The sequence below is a fragment of the Lissotriton vulgaris genome, chromosome 9, assembly GCF_964263255.1.
Source record: "Lissotriton vulgaris chromosome 9, aLisVul1.2, whole genome shotgun sequence".
NCBI lineage: Eukaryota > Metazoa > Chordata > Amphibia > Caudata > Salamandridae > Lissotriton > Lissotriton vulgaris.
The window spans coordinates 421,815,902-421,837,605 of record NC_141697.1 but is presented as its reverse complement, the minus strand read 5'-3'; the positions used below and the strand labels follow the sequence as shown (position 1 = coordinate 421,837,605).

At 45.2% G+C, this 21,704-nt stretch overlaps 1 protein-coding gene across 1 annotated transcript in view; it reads right to left on the bottom strand.

The window, feature by feature from the left end:
- Window positions 1–6,978: 6,978 nt before the first annotated feature.
- AMN (amnion associated transmembrane protein) overlaps window positions 6,979–21,704 on the bottom strand; it is a 146,790-nt gene continuing 132,064 nt past the window's right edge. Inside the window, exons 10-12 of the mRNA XM_086937840.1 lie at window positions 18,782–18,956; window positions 11,724–11,847; window positions 6,979–8,406 (exon numbers count right to left, since the gene is read on the bottom strand). Coding sequence (XP_086793966.1) covers window positions 8,296–8,406; window positions 11,724–11,847; window positions 18,782–18,956 — 410 coding nt within the window. The 3' untranslated portion in view covers window positions 6,979–8,295. The remainder of the gene's footprint in view (window positions 8,407–11,723; window positions 11,848–18,781; window positions 18,957–21,704) is intronic.

Genomic DNA, 21,704 nt, shown 5'->3' with positions numbered 1-21,704 from the left:
TCTATGCACGCAATTGTTCTATTAGATATAGAGATGCCACATAATTTGATTTGGCCCAACCATCAACTTCTTTTTTTTATAGTTTGTTGTCGTTGCACTCAGAGGAGGGACATATATATGGTTATCTGGGCCAGACTGACCTAGCAGGCACCGGGCGTTTTCCCGGTGGGCTAGAAGGGACAGTTTTTGCAGCAGGTACTGCAGTATCGGCCCCCTGTAACAAAAGCAACAGGAGTGTTTCCCACCAGTGAATCTCCCCCCAAAGCCCCCCCCACCTCCCCGCATTGCCAGTCCGGTCCAACTTCATTGCCAGAGCCGGTTTGCGTTCTCAGTCCGGCCCTGATGGTTACTGCATTGGATATTAGATCAGTGCTTATTTTGTGCCGATGTTTTCTGGTACTCTGCACCAGCACTTTGGGTCGGATTTACTAACATTCCAAGCAATGCAATGCAGCCAAGCAACTTGCTGTGCTGCGTGAAAGGGAGAGGGTTGAAACAGCCGCGTAGCTAGGGGGGGGCGGACCGCCCCAGGCGGCAATGTTTTGGAGGCGGCAAGGCAGCGCGGCACTTGTGGCCCGTTGCGGCGGCATTTATGATTTATTTGGGGACATTCACTGTCTGACACTTTGTCAGTCAGTGTCCCCAGCCCCCAAATAAATTTTAAACGCCGCCGCAACGGGCCACAAGTGCCAAGGCGGCACAGTTTTAAGTTAAGCAAACCCGCGTTCAACTGCTGCCTGTGCGTACGCACGCTGCACGCAAGTTGGCGTGGTGCGCGCGCGAGTCAGGCAGTCTGTCCTGGGCAATGGCAACCTCCCGCTCAAAGATACGGGCTAATGCAGGGACGAACCATAGGTGTCAGAGTCATGCTGACCTCAGCTGCCGCCCGCGGTGCGTATCGCCGGCCGCGCAAGAGGCATGATCGCGGCAAGCAGTACTCTGCGCTCTTAAGCGAGGCCGTGTAGGCAGAGGTGAAACTGCAGAGGTGGTACTGTGCTCTGCCAAGCGCCCGCACCAGGCTGTATTGATTGACCCCGAGCCATGGCTGCTTTCCAGGCGCTCGGCTTGCCCCAGAGCTGCCCTTCGGTGCCCTCGACTTGTGCCCCCTTGTCCCGAACGAGGCACTGCCTGCCTTTCGTGTCCAGGCTGGATACTGCTTCAAGTTCGCCCCCTACGTGATCCCGGCCTCCAACACACCCACACGGCTGGCGGACTTTTCCATCCGCTCTATCCTGGCTGCGGAGAGTTCAGGCACCTCGGGCGCCAGGCAAGGCCGAAATCTGGACGAGGAGCCCCAGGGCACCACTGCGGGCACTGCCAGGGCGGGCCGACAGGAGTATTCATGGATCCACTGCACCCGGTTCAGGCCGCCGAAAATACCAAGTAAGACACCATTCTGTAACAGGTACTGTTCTGCAGGGACTTCAGTTATTCCTACACTGCCAGCTCCGCGCGGCACTGACAATCCACCTGCCATCACTCCACCAGCTCTACCGACCCCTCTCAACCCTGCCCTCCGATCCCGGGCCACTAGAACAGCGACGCACACACCCCTCTCTGACACTACACCACAACCTGCCCTATATTTCTCTTTCTACGGTGGGACTGATGCACACACATCGTTGCCAACCCACCTTAAACCAACGCTTCACCTCCTATGATATTCCGATACAGAGATCCACGCACCACTCTCCTCACCTCAATCATTTATTTATTATATTTCCATGAACGGAGCCCAAAAGCATAATAGCTAAGAGCAACGGGGATGTAATCAGCAGGCATAGATAGGAAACATAAGTAAGTATCACAAGACAATCAGTCAGTACATGGGTGTGATCGAGACCCCGTGGCAGTCTTGGTATCTCAAGATGGAAGGCCTCCAGGCGTGCTTATCTGGTGAAAAGATCATAAACAAGGAACGACGAGGCTTCAGACACAGAGGGGCTTCGAAGGTATGGCGAAGATGTAGAGAAAGGGGCCTATGAGGAGGAGAAGGCGTGTACACAACTGGAACCACATTCCAAGGAGACACGTATACTATGTGCTGGGGATAAAATGGAGGTTGAAAAAGAAGGGTTTAATTCATTTCTGAAAGTGGGTAGAGACGAGGGAATGTAGATGGCAGGTGGGAGTGAGTTTCAAACCTTGGGCACACATGCAGAGAAGAAATGGTTTAAGGAATGTTTTTTTTAAATGGATACCTACTGTTTTATTAAGAATGTTTTTTTTGGGCATGAGTATTTCCTTTAGTAGAGAGTCTGTCCTGCGGAGGTGTTAGGAGCCTTAGTAGAGTCTGTCCTGCAGAGATGTTGAGAGCCTTAGTAGAGTCTGTCCTGCAGAGATGTTGAGAGCCTTAGTAGAGTCTGTCATGAGATGTTGGGAGCCTTAGTAAAGCCTGTCCTGAGATGTTGGGTGCCTTAGTAAAGTCTGTCCTGAGATGTTGGGAGCCTTAGTAGAGTCTGTCCTGCGAAGGTGTTGGGAGTCTAGAGTCTGCCCTGTTGAGATTTTGGGAGCCTTAGTATAGTGTCCTGAGATGTTGGGATCCTTCGTAGAGTCTGTCCTGCAGAGATGTTGGGAGCCTTAGCAGAGTCTGACATGCGGAGATACTGGGAGCCATAGTAGAGTCTGCCGTGCGGAGATGCAGGGAGCCTTAGTAGAGTCTGTTCTGCGGAGATGTTGGGAGCCTTAGCAGAGTCTGACGTGCGGAAATACTGGGAGCCATAGTAAAGTCTGCCGTGCGGAGATGCAGGGAGCCTTAGTAGAGTCTGCCCTGCGGAGATGTTGGTAGCCTTAGTAGCTTGGACAGTGGCCAGCCATTGCCAACTAGAGACCCCCATTTCTAACAAACAACCATTGCGATTTGGAGAGGAGTAAACATCTCAATGCCCATTAGATTCCCCATGTTTGACTAATGTTCTGATTTGTTACCTTTGCCTCAAATTGTAAAGCGCTCTGATATACTTCGGGTTCAAGTTCGCACTATATAAAACTATAAATAACTAAATGTAACTTTCATAATCGAGGTAACTGTTAGCAGCAATACTACGTGTCTCTCCTCGGAGACTCGGACATATTTGAAGTGCTCACCGTCCTTTTTCCCCAGCAGCCCCCTCCCCCCAAGGGGCGGCAATCTGAGGGGTAGCCCCGGGCGCCATAAGCTCTAGCTACGCCCCTGGGTTGAAATGCTCCATATCTTCTACAATATGATGCACATTTGCTCTCTTGTAGCACTGGTGTACTTCAGGCAGCCTGGTACCAATGCAGGCACCCTTGCACCATGGTGCAAGAGTGCCAGTCTTAATGGGGCAGGATAGTTTTAGTGCAGGAAGGTATACCTTCCTCCATAGAAACAATCCTTAGAGGCATATTCCTCTTTCTATGCATGCTGCTGAATGCAATGAAGAAATGAAGATATAGTTCCTCTTTGTGCGAGTCTCGGGTAGGCACACCATGGTTTACTGCCTTTAGTAAATCAGGGTTTGTGTCAAAATCCATGTATGGATACCTGGGAATTCCCATGCTGCACCACTAGAATGCCTCCTAAATCTAAAGGAATGCAAGGCAGTGCTATGAGCTGCATTGCATTATTATTTGTTATTTTTACTATGTCACGTGGTTTGCGTGGCTCGGTAAATCCAGAAATACATTTTGAGTCAGAGCTGCATTAAAAAGGGACTCACCCCCAACACAAAATGTTAGTAAATCTGTGCCTTAATTCTTAACATTAGCAGTGATTTATGACAGTCTACCACATGATGGTCCTGTCTATTTTGGAGCAGACCTCTCAACCTAATAGCTTAACAATTGAAGAAAGCTTAAAAAACAGTTGCACCAGTGTGTCGAGGCATTCTTACAGCTGTAGGTGACGTGTATTACTCCAAATTGTCACAGTTCTAGAAATGTAATGGTTAGTAGGTATGATTGGTTTTGGCAATTAGCAGTGCCAGAGGGTCAGTGAGTGGTGCAAGCTGCAATGGCTTCCTGAGAAATAACTTGGCACTGACACCTGTTTCTTATTTTTAATTAAGCACTGCACCAGATAAATAACGATGATTGTCCACATGTTGCCAGACTTTTAAAATATATAAATATTAGTAATCTTTTAACTCAATGTTTACCAATAGAGTACATTCCATAACATATCCAAAATTCATACCAGTGGCCAGGATAGTTTTTGAAAAGAACACCAGTGTAAAGTTTTGACCAAGCCAGTTGTTCCATCAAATTATTATAATGTATGTTTTTGTCGCCTGTCATGTCGTCATGTCCTCTGCAAACATTTTCTACTCTCCATCAATCACTCTGGCCTCAAAGTGCTAGAGCAAATTTCATAAAGACTTAAAACGAAAAGTGATAGAATTTCAGCTAGAGTGTAGTGAGTAGAGCGAGGAGTGAGAGTGGAAGTGTGAAGTAGATAAAGCAAAGAGCTAGAGTGAAGTAGAACAGCCGTACTGGCAGTGGAGGTCTGACCGCCTTATTATACTGGTGGTGGTAGGACCACCGTCAGGATCCAGGATCCCGTGGCAGTGTAGAAAGCAGGCGGGATACGCTGCGGTGCTGATGCCTGCACCCCGGCCGAGCAGATTTCAACCTGCCTTTCCACCAAGCCTTTCATGGCAGGGACCCCACCATGAGATGTTTGATGGAAAGAGGCCCTCAGGCAAATCTGCCCATGGGGCTCATGGGGGAAGGCACAGCTCTGCATGCACTGTGCAGAATGCACAACATGGTGCATGCCACACCGTGCACAAACATGCTATAGGAACTGTCAGGTGGCGGTATGCTGTTTAGGCTCTCCTATGAGCCTAACATACCCACTGCCGTGACACCGCCACTGCATCACCCGCCTCTCCTGGATTCAACTCTGAAGCTGGAGGGTGCGTTCACCAAAGGCTTGGTGGTCTTCCTGGGACCTACAGGAAGACCATCAAACTCATAATAAGGCCCTAAGTCAGAAGGTAAAGTCTTTGACCAGGACAGAGATGGTTGATGTACCTGACCCGTGCTCCATCGCTGTCAGCCTCAAGTTGCGCCTAATTACCAGTCTACTGCAACCACTGATTATTATTGGCGCTTTGTGCTTTTTGATGCTATTTCTAATAAAAACGTAAAAAATGTGTATCTTTGGTTGCCCTTATTCGATTTGTGTCATTTCTATGGGTTTTTGTTATTATGTTTTGCTCTACTGTTTTGGTGCTGCATACATACTTTACATATTGCTCTAAGATAGTCTGGTCTGTGCCATAGCTATCAAGGGGAGGAGTTCAGGTCAATTTAGTGACTTTTAGCGTTCACCCTGACAAAGGTTGTAACTATTCAGTAGAGTGGGCAGTTGTCCATCCCAAACAATAATCCATTTTCTTACAAAGAGAAATTAGAAGTGAGTGAAAGAACAAGAAAAATATGAAGGATAAGAAAGAAAGACACAGGAGGGGCGTTTACCAACACTTTGCATTGTGTCAGCATTATAAAAGTGACGCAAACCATGTGCAAAGTGTTGTAATGAGTTTTACTTTCCAACGCAAATCCTGATGAGTGCTGGAGAATAGACTCAAGCAGCACAAAGGAGCGATATGGTGTACAGGTGTGTGCGTTGGCGCCAAGCAGACTTAAGTGCACCAGCGCAGATTAGAGAGAAACAGAGAAAGAGAGACTGTGAAATTGCAAGGATTCTTTAAATGGCTGAACAATCAGATACATTAAGCCATCATGAACGAAGTAGTTCTCTACAGTGCCAAGGGCGTCTCTAGCCTTGTGTGCTTTTTGAGGCCAAAAATAATTTTTGCTGTTAGCCAATGTTTTTTTAAAATATTTTTGAGGGGGCCGGGAGCTTTCCAATAACAAAGCTACATAAAAACCATAACAAAACAAGCATTGACAAAGCCAAAATTCTGATCTAACCTATTTGCTTTGTCAGCGTTTTTTATTATGCTTTTCAACTTTACGATTGGATGTAGCACACCACGAGTTGAGGTCATTTTCTGTTTCATGAATTGTAGGTATACATTCATGCCCATGAATATATGCCCCCTTGAAGGAGGGCGACCCCTTAAATGCTTTGGGCAACTTGGCAAACTTTTCAAATGTCATGATGTCATTGGTTTTGAGCTATAAAAATAAAGTAACACAGTTAGATTTATGAATAAAAAGACTAACGTGATAATGATTCTGCAGATACGAGAAGGGATACATTGAATAATGCTGTGCGGCACGTATAAAGCTGAGCAGTGGAGACACAGTTCAGGATTTGACGGGTGTTTCACTACACTACATCAGGACACATTATATATGTTGAGTTATTTAACATGTTCTAAATTCCCTGTATTTGCTGTCGACGTTGTGTGCTGAATGCATTTTGCATTTTTTGTCACACTGGACCGTGTAGCACACATATCCCTTCTTTTCCTGTTTTTCGTTTGTGTGATATTTGTGTATGTCTCGTACATTTTGCAGCTTGAGCTGTGTCTGTGAGCTTCAGTGTTAGTATGTGTAGTGTGTGGGATATGTCAATTTTCCGTGATTCTGACTTATTGCCTGCATGCTCTGTACAGGTGCGTTTTCATAAATCAATGATGCTTTGATGCTTCCTTTCGGATAATGTAGCCGTCAATTGGTCTTATGCTAACATCTCGAAGTTCCCATGTGTGCTAATGCTAGATATGGAGGTGTGTTTTATGGAGCTGTGTAAGTGGGGCATTACAAGTTTAGGCATGAGAATCAATGGGAATCATCTCTTTCTTCCAAAGGTGCCATTTTATGATTATATTTTTGGCTCCTGGAGCTCTGTGCCTGCGGCTGATTACAGATATTATGAATGGGAGTCAAGTCATTCATGCAAGAGATTGATAAGCGGTGGGAAACTTCTGCAAAGAAACAAAACAAAAATTGTGCTTGTAATTCCCTCAACCCAACACCTAAACACAAGGTGCGCGGGCACACACATACAATAAAGCCAGACTTTATAGGCAGCACTATCAATTTTTTTCTTATGTCTTTATTGAATTTTTAATACACGAAAAGCCACAACATAACATCAAGTAAAGCACATCATGCAGCGGTACAGCAGGCGTGAGTCAGAGGTATGACACGCCGTCAAAAATATGAGACAGTTAGGGGTATAACAAACATAGGTACATTCATTTAAGGAATTGAGATGAAAGAATACTGCTATATCTCAAGTGGGGGGGGGGGGGGTAAGCTAACATGACATGGTATGAAAGGGATAGGTTGGTGAGCTGTTTAGGGAAATAACATTGATCAATCCGGAGTGTCAGGGTCTAGTGTGGGGAGATAGTCCCTAAAGGGCTGGCAAAAATGTTTTGGCCGAGATGTGAGTGGCTGTAGCTTTGCATAGTCCCCACTGACGTTGCCGCAATGGGTCTTACTGGTGAGCCATGTCGTGGCAGAAGGGACTCAGCTGCTGCCCAAATGAATTGCAATGTCGCACTTGACAAGCAGAAGCGCCATTGACCTGAGCCGGAGAGCAGACTTAGGGACATTGCTGGTGTATCCTAAAAGTGCCAAAAGGGGTTCCGGCGCAACTGCTACCTCAGTCACGGAAGAGATATGGAAGAAGATGGAGGGCCAGTAAAGACCAATCCGGGGGCATGTCCATGTCAGGTGTGCTGTCTGCATTCCGGAGAGCATTTGGGGCACTGGTCAGAGCGTGTGGTATCAAATGATGCAAGTCTCAAGGGGAAAGATATGCCAGGTGAGGAATTTAAATGGTAGCAGTTTATGTCTACGGTTGACTGATTTGCGTTGGGTCTGTGAGCAGCAATAAGACCACACCCTGTCTGTAAGAGGGGGGCCCAGGTCCGCAGCCCACGCCTCTCCAACTCGAGCTGTGGTGTTCGGATTCATGGTGATGCAAACCAGGCGGTCTCCATCAGCGTCCTAAACAACAAGTGTCAGTGGGGTAAAGCGATCAGGTGCCAAGTGGTAGGAAGATATAAGGGAGAGCAGTGTGTTACGTAGTCAATGAAGCAGGAGAGGAACCATGTATAAGTTGTTTTGAAAGCGACTGTCGCCAGCATGCGTCAGGACGTGTCCATCTGGTAAGATGTCTCGCATGGTATGGAGGCCAGCACTATCAATTATAAATGCTCTACAAGTCAGAAATAGTCTCCATAAGTCAAAAATTGGATCTTTTAAGTTACTATACTACATTTTTAGGCCAGGAGATCCATGAACTTAGATACTTGCAGCATACTGTTCAGATCAGTTCATTTTCAAAATTTAAATTTAGAATGTCTTTTCTTATTTCAAATGGGCATTATAAATGAGCTAGCTGTGTCATGCAGTGCTGTCATTTTCATCATACAGAGGGTTTACAAAAAACATTCCGGCCTGTGTAAGAGGAATTCCCTTCAGCGCCTCTTCACCAGAGTACAGGCCTTGCGGATCCTACAGAGAGAAAAAATAATATAAATTAATGTTTCCAAAAGCAAACATGGCATTGAAAGGAACCTTCACTCTGAACTGGGTGAAAAAACGCTGCATGTGCTATGATCTGTGTGGTGTACTTTTCGCTGACTAATCACCAAAGGCTGAGATTAATACAAGCATCCCACACATCGCTCTTCTCTTTTTCTAAGTGAGACACTAAAAGTGCAAATATGATTCGGGTCCTGTGCTCGCTGTGCATAGGAATCAAGCTGCCCCTCACTGATGAGGCGTGAAAAGGCAAACACCGCTTGTGTTCCTATCCAGAAATGTACCTGGCCTGGCAGTTCAGGATGGACTTGCCCTATTCGAGCAAGACCACAGCTGATTTGCATATAGCTGGTCTCTGTCTGGAGTGGGCAAAAAATGGTGGACTGGAATGCCACCCAAGAAATAACCAGTGGCTGAGATTAATTCAAGCATTCCAAACATTACTTTTTCCTTTTTCTAATTCAAATGAATTAACAGAACTTCATTTTACATTGTGGAAAAAATTATGTTTGACCTCTTCCACAGGAAGATGCTTTAAGAAGCTTTATGCTTAACTGCACTACCAGTGCATGGGCTTTTTGGTTCCTTCACCAGCTTTGCTCCTATGTGCACATGCTAAAGGCTGCTGTAGAAATTCTCTTGGGACTGCACAGAGACTGTGTAATAAGCCCCTGGGGCCTCATTTATGAAAAGTGACGCATCGCTGCGTGAAAACAGCGATGCGTCACTTTTCACTGGGCACTCCTTACGACATTCCTGATGCGTCATATTTAATGTATGACGCATCATGTCGCAAGGAGTTACAGATACGTCAGTATTTCTGACGTATCTGTAAGCGCAAAAGTGAAGCATTGCTGGAGTGTGTCACAAAAGTGACGCAACTCCAGCAATGCGTCCTTTCACATGGGGAAAGCCCCATGTGAAAGGGCTTGTGTCAGTCTTACGCCTGCTGTGAGGCAGGCGCAAGATTTTGACGCAACAGCGTCCTAAAAGTGACGCAGTGAAATCTCATAGATTTCACTGCGTCACTATTACGAGGCTTTTTGCGGGGGAACGCCCCCTCTGCATACATTATACCTGACGCAGGTATAATGTGGCGCAGGGGTTTAAAAAGTGACGCATCTACCTAGAGGCGTCTCTTTTTAAATATGGCGCAACGAGGCGCATTTTTTACACTGCTGGTCGTCACAAAAAGCGACGCACCGGCGGCGCAAAACTGACGCAAGGCCTCATAAATAAGGCCCCTGGTTCTTATTTATTTTAATGAATAATGCTGTTAACAAAGCAATCAGTGCCTTGGCTCCACATTTGTGATTCAGTACCTTCCATCACATCACACAGCCCGTATATGCTTGCACCCTTTCCATGGACTACTTGGTGAATACATATAAAGTAAAAAATAGAGGGGGCGATTCACCAAAGGATTTATGAGATCTGGAAGTAGTGCGACATAAGCACTCTGAGTACTCTTTAATTCCTTTCTGAATCAGCCAAGAAACAGACAACTCCCTACTAGTAAAAGAGCAAAGAGAGCACAGTCTTTTATATTTGTACTAATAATTGTATATGAATATGACCCGAATATTCCCATTTTGTTCTTTTTAGATGTGTTGGGGTTCATTCACAAACACACTCTCTTACATTCCTTTGTGAATCAGACCAATGGACCTAAAAAATGATTGGCATGCAATAGCTTCCAACAAAACATAATGACATGGAACTGGTCGGTTTAACACCTGGTGCCGACTAGACCCTTTTTTTTCCCCAATGTGTGAACTTACACTCTACACTCTAAAACGCTGCCCAGAAAACAAAGTTCCACAGCTTCAATATAAGTTTGTTCTGCTATTGAAAAATTAGTTCTATTTCTCTTTTCTTCGTTTGAGAGTGTTTCCGTTGGACGTCCAGTCCATGAGAGGTTGTGCAACACAACGTATTTTTACCATAACTGCTGATTATGAATTTCACTGTCTTTTAGTCTCTTATAAGTAAACATATCTCATATGGACATCCTACAAATATGCCTTGTATCACCCCTTCTCCGGGGCCAAGCTGGGCAAGATTGATGTTACTAATCTAACTGTCATGCACTGGCACCCATATATGCTAGGACTACGTTTGAACAAAGTGTGAATTTAGTTTGGGGCTTGAGAACATTTATCATATCAACTTTTTTGTAAGTCGATGCTCTCTGGTCGATATCTCTGCCATACACATTTTGTTAGTCTCTATTATTACAGTTTTTACTTTTGAAGTTAAGATTTTTGTATAAAGAATTCCCCAGCTCGACCAAGGCAAAGCCTCTGGGAGTTTGCAGTCAAAATAGTGACCAATGAGCGAGTGAATATATCAGAGGTGTTAGATAAGAAGAAACCCTTCTCTGCAAGATGAGCTTATTCAAGTCATTTTAGATGTGAAATGGAGAAATATCTTTTTGAGAAGTCACATTTTCAAAGATATTTTGAAATAATCATGGTATAAATATTGCTGCTGTGCTAGCAGCAGACGGTTTCATATTTGTAGACTGTATCCGACACGATTGTTCCCTCCTTCTGTCACAGTTAATTTTATGAATGTGTGAAGCTTAAAGAGTCTGTGGATCATGACCATTGTCTAAGAGTGGCTGGTGGAAAATTGTCCATAATAAGAGGTCCTGTAAAACAGTCTCCAACAGCCTCGAAAAGAATCAGACCACGCGGAGTAGACCAAAACAGACTCAACCCTGCCTTATGACTGACCAGTTAAAATCCTCGTTATTTCCTCACCCCAGAATTACAGTTATTAGGAGTCCCAATAATTCCATGGTTGGGACAATAATGGGGATTACATGTTGTTTTTGGGATTCCATTAATAACATGTGGGAATCTGTGTTTCTGTGCTGGTTCCTACATGTGTTTTCTGCAGTGTTTGACACAGAGATTAATTGCCATGTGAAACACACATCTCGTAACCCCAGAGTGGGAGTGTCTCTCGCCAGGAAGGGCATGTGTGAGCCTTGTCTTTAACCAGCCATATTCATTTTTAGTGCCACTGCTGTATATTCCCCCTGCAAACGTGAACACAAAGTCTTAATTTCACTTCTCGGTACGTTTTGTAAGAATGGTGACGTATCATTTCCTCTTCTGTCATCTTCATGTATGTTAATAGAGCTGTTATGACCAGACATGTTTATTTTGCAAATGCAGTGGCCATGTATTTCTCTGATATTGCAAAGATCAGTCATAAATGTTAACAGGTTTTCAAACACTGTGCAACACTTCCGATGGTATATATACAGTAATACATACCTGGGTTGCATGCGTCTCTACATCAAAGATAGGGTTGTCAAATCCTTTATCTGTTCGGCCTGAGATATGTTCCAGATCATGAGAAGCTGTCTTCCAGAATCGGGGCCAACGCCAGGTTTGAAACCTGCGAGTAGAGACTTTGTTTAAGGTTAAGGACATGCAGCAACAGTTTACCAAAGCCTCCATATTTTAGCAAAGTGCAAAGCAAGAGAGTTTTACTTAGTATAATACAGCAATAAATCAGTTCAACAGCAAAAGAGTGGCATATGCTGGAACAGTTCTTGATACTATGTTAGTCTTGACAATAGCTTTCAAGGGTTCAGAAAACTGGTCGTTGCAAATGTGTATCTATCTAGAGTTGAGCTAGAGCACCATCACAAGCGTATTAGACAAGAGTGTAAAATGTATAGCACTCAAGGTGCTGTTGGTACTCCAGGCGTGGCTGTAGCTAATACATGTAGGACTGTGTTTTCATTGCACGCACATACGGCTTACAGGACCTTACCACCCTCAATTCATCAATAGGGCATGATTGACAAGATAAACTTCTTGCTTGCAGAGGCATGCAAGTGCAACACAGTCACCCATGCAACCCATTGCTGATTTAATGAGAGGAGTAATGAATAATTTAGGATGCCTAATTTATAAATGATTCAGAAAAGGGGGTGGTGATGAACAGAGTATACCCTTCCACGCTGGGCCGAAGACGGCTGAAATGCCAGAAACCGGTCCCCGGTAGCTTGTCTCCTTTCTGGTGAAGAAGTGGCTTGGTAGTTTAGTCTGCCCTGTTCCCATGATGCACTGGGCCAGGGACAGACTGATTTGCATATAGCCAGGTTCTGAGCTGGGATGGGGCAGTGAGATAAATAACGGTGATGGATCAAGCCCTGATCTTTGGACTGGGTAAGAGTGGTCTGCTTAATTCAGACACTCTGTTCATCACCACCCCATTTTCTGAATCGTTTTTGGCCACTATAGGTGTGGCAGGGTATACTCAGACATGAGTCCCTTTCTCACTGCTCCATCAGGATTCAAGCAAGCCGGCCGAAGACGGCTGAAATGCCAGAAACCGGTCCCCGGTAGCTTGTCTCCTTTCTGGTGAAGAAATGGCTTGGTAGTTTAGTCTGCCCTGTTCCCATGATGCACTGGGCCAGGGACAAACTTGATTTGCATATAGCCAGGTTCTGAGCTGGGATGGGGCAGTGAGATAAATAACGGTGATGGATCAAGCCCTGATCTTTGGACTGGGTAAGAGTGGTCTGCTTAATTCAGACACTCTGTTCATCACCACCCCATTTTCTGAATCGTTTTTGGCCACTATAGGTGTGGCAGGGTATACTCAGACATGAGTTCCTTTCTCACTGCTCCATCAGGATTCAAGCAAGCCGGGCCGAAGACGGCTGAAATGCCAGAAACCGGTCCCCGGTAGCTTGTCTCCTTTCTGGTGAAGAAGTGGCTTGGTAGTTTAGTCTGCCCTGTTCCCATGATGCACTGGGCCAGGGACAGACTGATTTGCATATAGCCAGGTTCTGAGCTGGGATGGGGCAGTGAGATAAATAACGGTGATGGATCAAGCCCTGATCTTTAGACTGGGTAAGAGTGGTCTGCTTAATTCAGACACTCTGTTCATCACCACCCCATTTTCTGAATCGCCTAATTTATAAAGGCATAAGCCGTCTTGTAACGGGGCAAAAGTAAAAGGGGAACATTAAAAGCAGGGTGCAGCCTCTCACCAATGAAGCAGTGTCCACCATGGATCAACCCGATAGGGTTCGCTCTGAACTTTTTTGTAGGATCCAAGGATAGAGACAATCCATAAGGCTAACAAATGTCTCTTCCGGCCTGAACAGTAGCACCTCAGAGTAAAGTAGGAGGGCTAGTGTTGATTTTAATTCAAACTTTGAGAGATGCCAAAGCCCCCCCTCCCCTTTTGTAAGCTATGAGCTGTCAGTCTCTCACTTAGCTTACTTTTTGATGGTTTTTATGACCTAATCTGCTCTGGCGGAGCCTGCACCCCAATGTCGGGCAGGGCCGGACTGGCCATAGCGGGCACAGGGCAATCCCCTGGTGCGCCGGATGGGTGGGGACCGGTTTTGGGCCCCTGGGGCCGTTTTTGTTACAGGGCCGTTTTTGCAACACATGAGATCGGTATCCCTTTTACGCAATAAGGCAGCATGTCGTTGGATGTCAAGGTCAGCACATGCCTAGTAATCTGTGTAGGCTTGACAGCGCTAACAGTTCTGCAGTCACTACCACCTACATCGGTGTTCTGGTATCAGCTGAAAGTATTGGGCAGCGCCAACAGACACAGAGCCATGGAGCCTGCAGCAATACTGCAGGCAAAGAAATTGAGAAACAGTTTTTTTTTACCCATTATATTACGAAAACATGAAACCTACATCCATACATCTGTCCTTATGTCGTTCTCTTTATTCCTTACCCGCCCTTCTCTGTGTGCCTTCTTATGTGCTGTCTGAATTCATCTGTTTTGTGTGGCAATGTATGTGTGCCTATATGTTTTGTCTGTGTCTATTAGCTTATATTCGTCAGTTTGAGGACAAGGGCACCTGCTTCTCTCTAACTTGTTTTGGCATTTTTGTAACAGTCTATCATTCTTAATGCCATCAGCCCCAAATCTACACACTATCTGACACCTTTTCCTGTTTATGCCTGCCTTCTCTTGCGGCCAATCTTCCTCTGCTGCTTACTTCCTGCCAACCAGGTGGATTGGTTTGGGTGCCCTCTATATTTCCTTTTTGGGGAACATCATTCCATTCTCAAGACTAAATCCTCGTTCCTTCTCTCCTTTCCATTCTTCTGTCAGACCTACAACTTTCAAATGAACGAAGAGTAGCAAAAAAAGTACTATAATCAATCAATCAGGGGTCTGTAAAGCATGGCTACTCACCCGTAGGGGTCTGAAGGTGCTGGTGGGGGTGGGGTCGTGTGGGGTTGTGGGGGGGGGGGGGGGGGGTGGGGGGGGGGGGGGTGGGGGGGGGGGGGCTGCTGATCCGTCTGGGTGCAGGGATTCAGTCAAAGAGCCTCGCTGTGTCATTTCAAAAACATAGGGATGTGGCGCACACCTGTGTTTTCCCTTACGCTGGTGCTAAAAATAGCTGCCTAGCGCAAATACAGACACCCTTGCGCCTTAGTGAATGATTGTTTATGTGCGGGAAGGTTTCCTTTCCTGTACAAAAACAATCATTAGAGGCGTTTTGCTCTTTCTAAGTGTGATGCAGAATGTAGCACACATGGAAAAAGTAAAAATGAGTAGAAATTAAAGTATTTCTCCTTGTTGCTCCAATCTAACGCCTACTTTTGCATAGGGTTAGGTTTTGGCGCTGCCTCAGATTTGCAGATCCTTATAAATTTGGGGCAGTGTCAAACAGCATTGGGTGTTGTAGTGGAACGCCCACAGCAACACCCGTTGCACTCCCCTTTCATGTAGAAAACTACATGATAGGGTACTTTATTTACAAAGCGGCGCGAAGCAAAGCCAAGCAAACGTCACTTTGTAAATATTGTGCAGGGCATTGCGCCATCAGAACATCGTAGAAAGTGACATTTCGGTGGTGCAATCCTCTTGTAGATATGCCCCACTGTTTTCAGGTCTGGAGATTTAACCTACACGTCATTGCTAGTAGGTGTCCTACTCTATATTATCTCAATTGAGTGTCCTCATTAATTATTCCTGATGCATGCCTGCTTAAACAAAAGTAAAATCTTGTAGTTTTGGCACAGTTTGTGTTTCTAGCACTTGCTTTCCCTTGGTTCAATTTATATCCGGATACCTCTCCAAAGGTTTTAGCCTCCTATTCTATTACTTTTATCGCATTAATAGGATCACTAGTGACTAGGGAAATATAATCCGCATAAGCTAACGTTTTTGTAGAGAGATCTCGTGCCCATATTGGTGGTATTAACATGTGGTTTTCCAGTCTGCGGATAAAAGGGTCAATATATACCGCAAATAGAAGAGGGGAACATGGGCACCCCTGTCTTGTCCCTCTAGTGATGACTAATTTTTCGGACACTGACCCATTTACCATTACCACGGCCGAAGCACTGCTTTGATAGATCATACCCTGATCCCACTGCTTGACATTGCAGTCCAAAGATATTTCCAGGAGACCCTATTGAAGGCCTTTTCGGCGTCCAGTGGCATAAGTGCCAAAGGGTCTCCGGCAGCATCTGCAAAGTCGAACAGTGAGATCACCTTTTGGACATGATCGGTTGTAGATCACCCTGGGATGAACCCGTGTTAGCGGACAGATACAATTTTGTATACAATCGGTGCCAAATGGCTAGCTAATAATTTAGAATAAATGTTAGAGTCCCCATTTATCAACGTGATAGGGCGATAAGACCCAAGTTCTGTGGGGTCTTTGTTTTTTTTTTAGGAAGACCACGATCTTACCTAAAGACCATGAGCCCGGGGGTCACCCCCCCTGGAAGATATGAACAAATAGATCCTGCATTATTCCTTTAAATTGTGAGGAAAATTTGACATAAAACTCTGTTGGGATTCCATCCATACCCGCTGCTTTTACTAAAGCTAGGCTATTCATAGAGAGAAGAATTTTCTCCCAGTATGGTGTTTTATCCAGACTATCTTGGTCCTCTTCCTCTAATCTTAATGGTGATTTTTGATTTAAATACTTCTCGATTTTTTCCTGTTGAATCTCTGAGTCCAGTGTTTCTAGCACTTGCTACCAACATTTGTTATGCAGTAGGTTTGTAAATGAGTTGATACTATCTGCCACCTCAATGTTATTTTATTTTTAAAGGTGTGTAAAGTTCTCTAGTAACTCATTAGAGCATACCATGGATGTTTACATTGCGTTGAAAATCACTTTGCTTAGAACGAGAGTACTAGCTGGCGATAAATACCTCCTTTTAACAGCTCCGAAGTTTCTGATGTAATAAATAATGCTTCACCAGCAATGCGAATGTAACTCCATTGGTTTTTCTGTCTCTGCTGTTACAGTTTGTCTATTCCTAAGGTACACACCACAGTCCAAGTCACCTTTCATTGCACTGCAAGTACATCAGGCAAAGCATGCAGTTCTCTTTTACTTTAATTAAAGCCTTGAGTTGAGTTTCCTAAGCTTCTACTGCTCCCAAAGAGCCCATTCTTAAAACATTAAGACATCTTCCAGAGGGCATTCTTTTTGAGACCATTGCCCTTCAAGTTCTCAACAACCTCGCCTTGGGGGCACATAATTTGGGTGAGGATCATCTCATTATAATGCCATGATGAACATTTAGAAAAGTGCAACTAGTGCTGGAACAGGGGTGCAAAAATACACTGATGAAAGATTATGCAGCAAAAAGTTCCAAAGAACAGAAATCACCACAAAGATGTCTCTATGTACCACTAGTACATCGGAGTTCAGTGACTAATCTCAAGTTAGACATAGGAATGTGAGGCATAAATTTAGCAACCAGAACGTGGGGACCAAGTTGTGCTGTGGTTAATGCATGGTAGGAAGAAATGTAATCTGAATTTGCCGACTGATGGCCAATAGTCCTGCTGCCTGAAGTAAGTGTCATGCTCAAGTGCTGGAACAAAGCCAGGCTACCGCATTCTGCAATTCCTACAAACACTGGATCAAATATTCAGATGTATAAAGGTACAAACTGTTGCCCTAGACACTATGAGTTCTGACTGCAGATCCTGTTATATTAGAAGTGAGAAGATTCATTATTCCACAAAATGGCTTGGCTGTACTTTGAATTGTTTCAAACGTTGGATTTATGTTGACAGTTTATCTTCTGTAGAGGGCTTGTAATGAAGGGTGAATTGTGTGGGACTGTGTACTCATGAGTATTGCAGGGTAAGAGTTTTTGGTATGGTAGGGATAATCAGGCAGTGGGGTGGTTGCCTTTCTGTGTGCTACTACTTAAATAAACAAGGAGCTGCCTGTGCAGGTAAGAGCGGTGAGCCGTGTTGGGGAAGGATTCAACAGACGACCACGAGGGAAAATTAATTAAATAATTAATTTTCCCTTGTCGTCGTCTCTCGAAATCATTCCCCCACCTGGCCCCAGCTCTCTTACCTGCACGGGCCATTGCTGAAATAAATGTGTTATACTTGTATGATTGAAAAATTCTTGTCCTTTACATTGCAACTGCTACAGTTATATATTGAGAATTCATTAAATACAAGTTGTGACCCTCCCCTCCACACAGAAGGTGAAATCAGTAAAACATTAGGGCCAGATGTACTAACGTTTTTTGCTGGCGCAAATGGGTTTTAGACCTGTTTGCATCTGCAAAAAACGTGTGGCCCATGTACTAATACTTTTTTGCGATGTGCAAAATAAGTTTAGCGACTCGCTATTAGGAAGGGGCGTTCCAAGGGCGTCCCTTCCTAATATCGACTCCTGAAGCTATGTATGACTGTTTTGCAACCGCAACAGCGGTCGTAAATAGTTGAAGTTTACCACCCTTCACAGAAGGGTGTTAAACTACTCGTAAATGGGAATGGGTCCTTATCGGAATCCTTCCCCTTTCTGAGCGGCTCTGAAAATATATTTTTAAGGGCAGGCAGTGGTCCCAGGGAGAACTGCCTGCTCTTAAAAAATTTAACTGGAAAGTTTCATTTTTTATTTTTTAAATGCATCCTGTTTTCCTTTAAGGAAAACGTGCTGCATTTAACAAAAATACCTGCTTTGTTTAAAAGCAGTCCCAGACATGGTGGTCTGCTGACCCCAGCAGGCCGCCATCCCTGGGAGTGCCAGCCATTGCCAATGGGGTCCCGAATTGCCACAGCCTCATCAATATGCATGAGGCATGCAATTTGCGACCCCATTGGGAATCGCAAACAGTGTCTCAGACTGTTGTGCATCCAAATTTGAGACTCGCAAATTGGTGGGTTGTACATCTGGCCCTTTGGCAAGTAATATTTTCCACATGTGCTGTCGCAACGCAAAATGCATCAAGTTATTAAACTTTTTAAAGACTGGCGTGCACAGTACTGAACTACGGTACATCTAGCCAGTCCCAGTGGATCCTTTCATAAATAAAGGTCTGAGTGTTTAGGTGCCTCCTCTTACCTCAGACTGCGCTTCCTGTAAAGGAGCAGAAGTACGCCGGTCAACACGATCACAATCAGAACAGCAACAACTGAGACTGCCGTAGACCAGGAAGCAGCCGTGTCCCCTCCATGACCACTGGCATTGCTCCCAGTGGCTGACTGCATTGTTGCCTTCAGAATCCCAAACGATGGACCTGAGTATTGTAAACAACATAAAAAGGGCATACATTAGTTTACTACTGCTAATTTACATCTGTGGGAATTTTGTTACTCCTCCCTCATCTCCATATGTAGATATTCCGATGAGACGCCTATATAGTTCTAAAGGTGGCTGAATGTGTAATTTGGCACAACTGCAGCCAGAACATGTGCCACGCACTGGAGGACTGGCGACTCTGTGTACCAATCAGTGAAGCTGTGATGGCTAATAAAACATGGCATAGGCCCTTATTTAGAGTTTCCCGGACTGTATACTCCCTACAAAACGCAGCAGGCTGTATTACAAGTACATCAGAGTAAATGGCATGCTCCAAATGCTGCAGACATCTGCCAAGTTACGGAGTACCCTGTTTCCAAACAACAAAAAACAAAGCCCATATACTATGGAATGGGCTCTTGTCAGATAACTTCCGGGGACAGGAAACTGTACGACTGTTTGAAATCTACTCTAAAGCGAGGGAATGTAACCTATCGATTGAAGGTGACCTTAAGGAAAGCTCAAGCACACTCAGGCTCTAACTCCTTGTTGTTTATGTGTTCAAATGCCCAGAAATCCCTGTACCTTCAGCAACTATTAGATTTCAAACGTTCTGCAAAAGTGATGGATTGAACAATCTAAAGGAAGATTCCCCGTTACAGTTATATTTCAATATCACCTCTGGATCTTCAAGTTTGTTGAAGACAAATATATATAATCCAAAATTGCATCAACAGAACTTCAGATTAACTCCCTCACACCTAACGTTCCTCCTTTTTTCCCACCCACCCCTTCTGAAAATGTGTCTTTGTCCTTTAGTGGAGTTAAAACCTGTGGTGCATATTTACAAGCCCCTATCGCCACCGGAGCGTCCCTTTTTTTGGCACGCCATTTTCAATATTTCCAAGGTGGCGCTAAGCCACTTAGCATGGCTTAATGCCACCTTGTAAATATGTCCCTTTCTGTTGCAGTCCTCTGTGGTAATGGGGCATGCAATGGGTGTTTTTGTGGGTATTCCACAGCAACACCCATTGCTTTTTGACCCTGCCCCATATTTACAAGGAAGTGTAAAACTGTGGTAGAGCCAAAAACTAACGTCATGCAAGAGTATGGCGCACGAGGAGAAATGCTTTTATTTCTCCTTGTTTTTGCTTTTTCAATGTGTGCTGCATTCTGCAGCACACATAGAAAGAGCAACACGCCATTAATGATTGTTTATGTGCAGGAGGGTGTTCCTTCCTGCACATAAACAATCATTAAATAATTATGAGCTGCTACCTCTATGTGTGCTGCAGAATGTAGCACACATAAAAGGAACAAATAGCCATTATTGATTGTTTATGTGTAGGAAGGGACACCCTCCTGCACATAAACAATCATTCCCTGTAAGGCAGGCACCCAGGCACTGTTATGTTATGTTATGTTATGTTATGTTATTCAAACTTATACCGCGCGCAGCTGCCCCAGCAAAGGGACGTCCTGGCGCTTAACAAGGTACACAAAACACAACATAGATAAAACCAGAAAGAGGGAACAGCAGGATGCAAAAGATCAGGGCTAGACGAATAAGATGGTTTTAATGGCACGTCTAAATTGCAGCAGGTCTTCCAGAGCCCGAATGTGAAGGGGAAGAGAATTCCACCATTTCGCCGCTAACACCCGAAAGGAGCGGCCACCGGCTCTACTCAACCTGAAGCGTGGAACAGCTGCAAGGTTTTGGCCCAGAGATCTGAGGGTTCGTGAGGGTACATATGGTACCACCAAATTCTCAACAATTTGGGGGGCTGAACCCTTGAGAATTTTAAAGGCAAGGCATAAAACCTTGAAGTTGATCCTCTGGTTCACAGGGAGCCAGTGAAGAGAGCGCAGCGTATTAGAAACCGAGCACCGCCTTGGCAGACCTATCACCACTCTGGCTGCAGCATTTTGAACTCGCTGCAGCCGGGTGAGCTCCGACTGATTAATCCCCGCCAAGAGCGAGCTAGCGTAATCCAGCCGGGACAACACTGACACTTGAACCACTAGTTGCCTGGTGGGTGCGTCGAAGAATTTCATGATAGGTCTTAAACCTCTGATAATGCCGTAGCAGGAGGCCGCCACCTTCTTGGTATGGCAGATGAAACTAAGGGTCGGATCAAGCCAAACCCCTGAGTTTTTTATTTCCGCTGCTGGAGAAGGGGTCACACCCAATTCAGGAGGCCACCACAAGTCACCCCATAACTCTGCCTGCTTTCCGACCACCATAACATCGGTCTTTTTGGCGTTTAACTGGAGACAGTTGGAATTCATCCAGTTAGCCACTGCCCGTAGTCCGTCTCGGAACCTGGGGGCCTCCCCATCAGAGTCCCCACTCAGCGTGACCGCCAGCTGCGTATCGTCTGCGTATGATACCATCGTCAAGCCCCAGTGCTTGACGACCGCAGCCAGCGGCCTCACGTAGAGATTGAATAGAGTGGGACTTAGCGAGGAACCTTGTGGGACCCCCAGATCCAATGGATAAGAGATAGACTGACCGGGTGGGATCGCCACCTTAAACGACCGGTCGGCAAAAAAAGAACGGAACCAACACTGTGGTGCAAGGGTGCATGCGCTGGCTCCAGGCAGCCAAGTTCTAGCGCCAGAGCTAGCGAAAACGCAGGGGTGTGCTGTATTGTTGTAAATACAGCGCATCCCAGCGTTTTGAAAATGTTGGAGCGCAGGGTTGCCAAATTTGGCACAGCTCCGCACCCCAACATTTTCTAGTAAA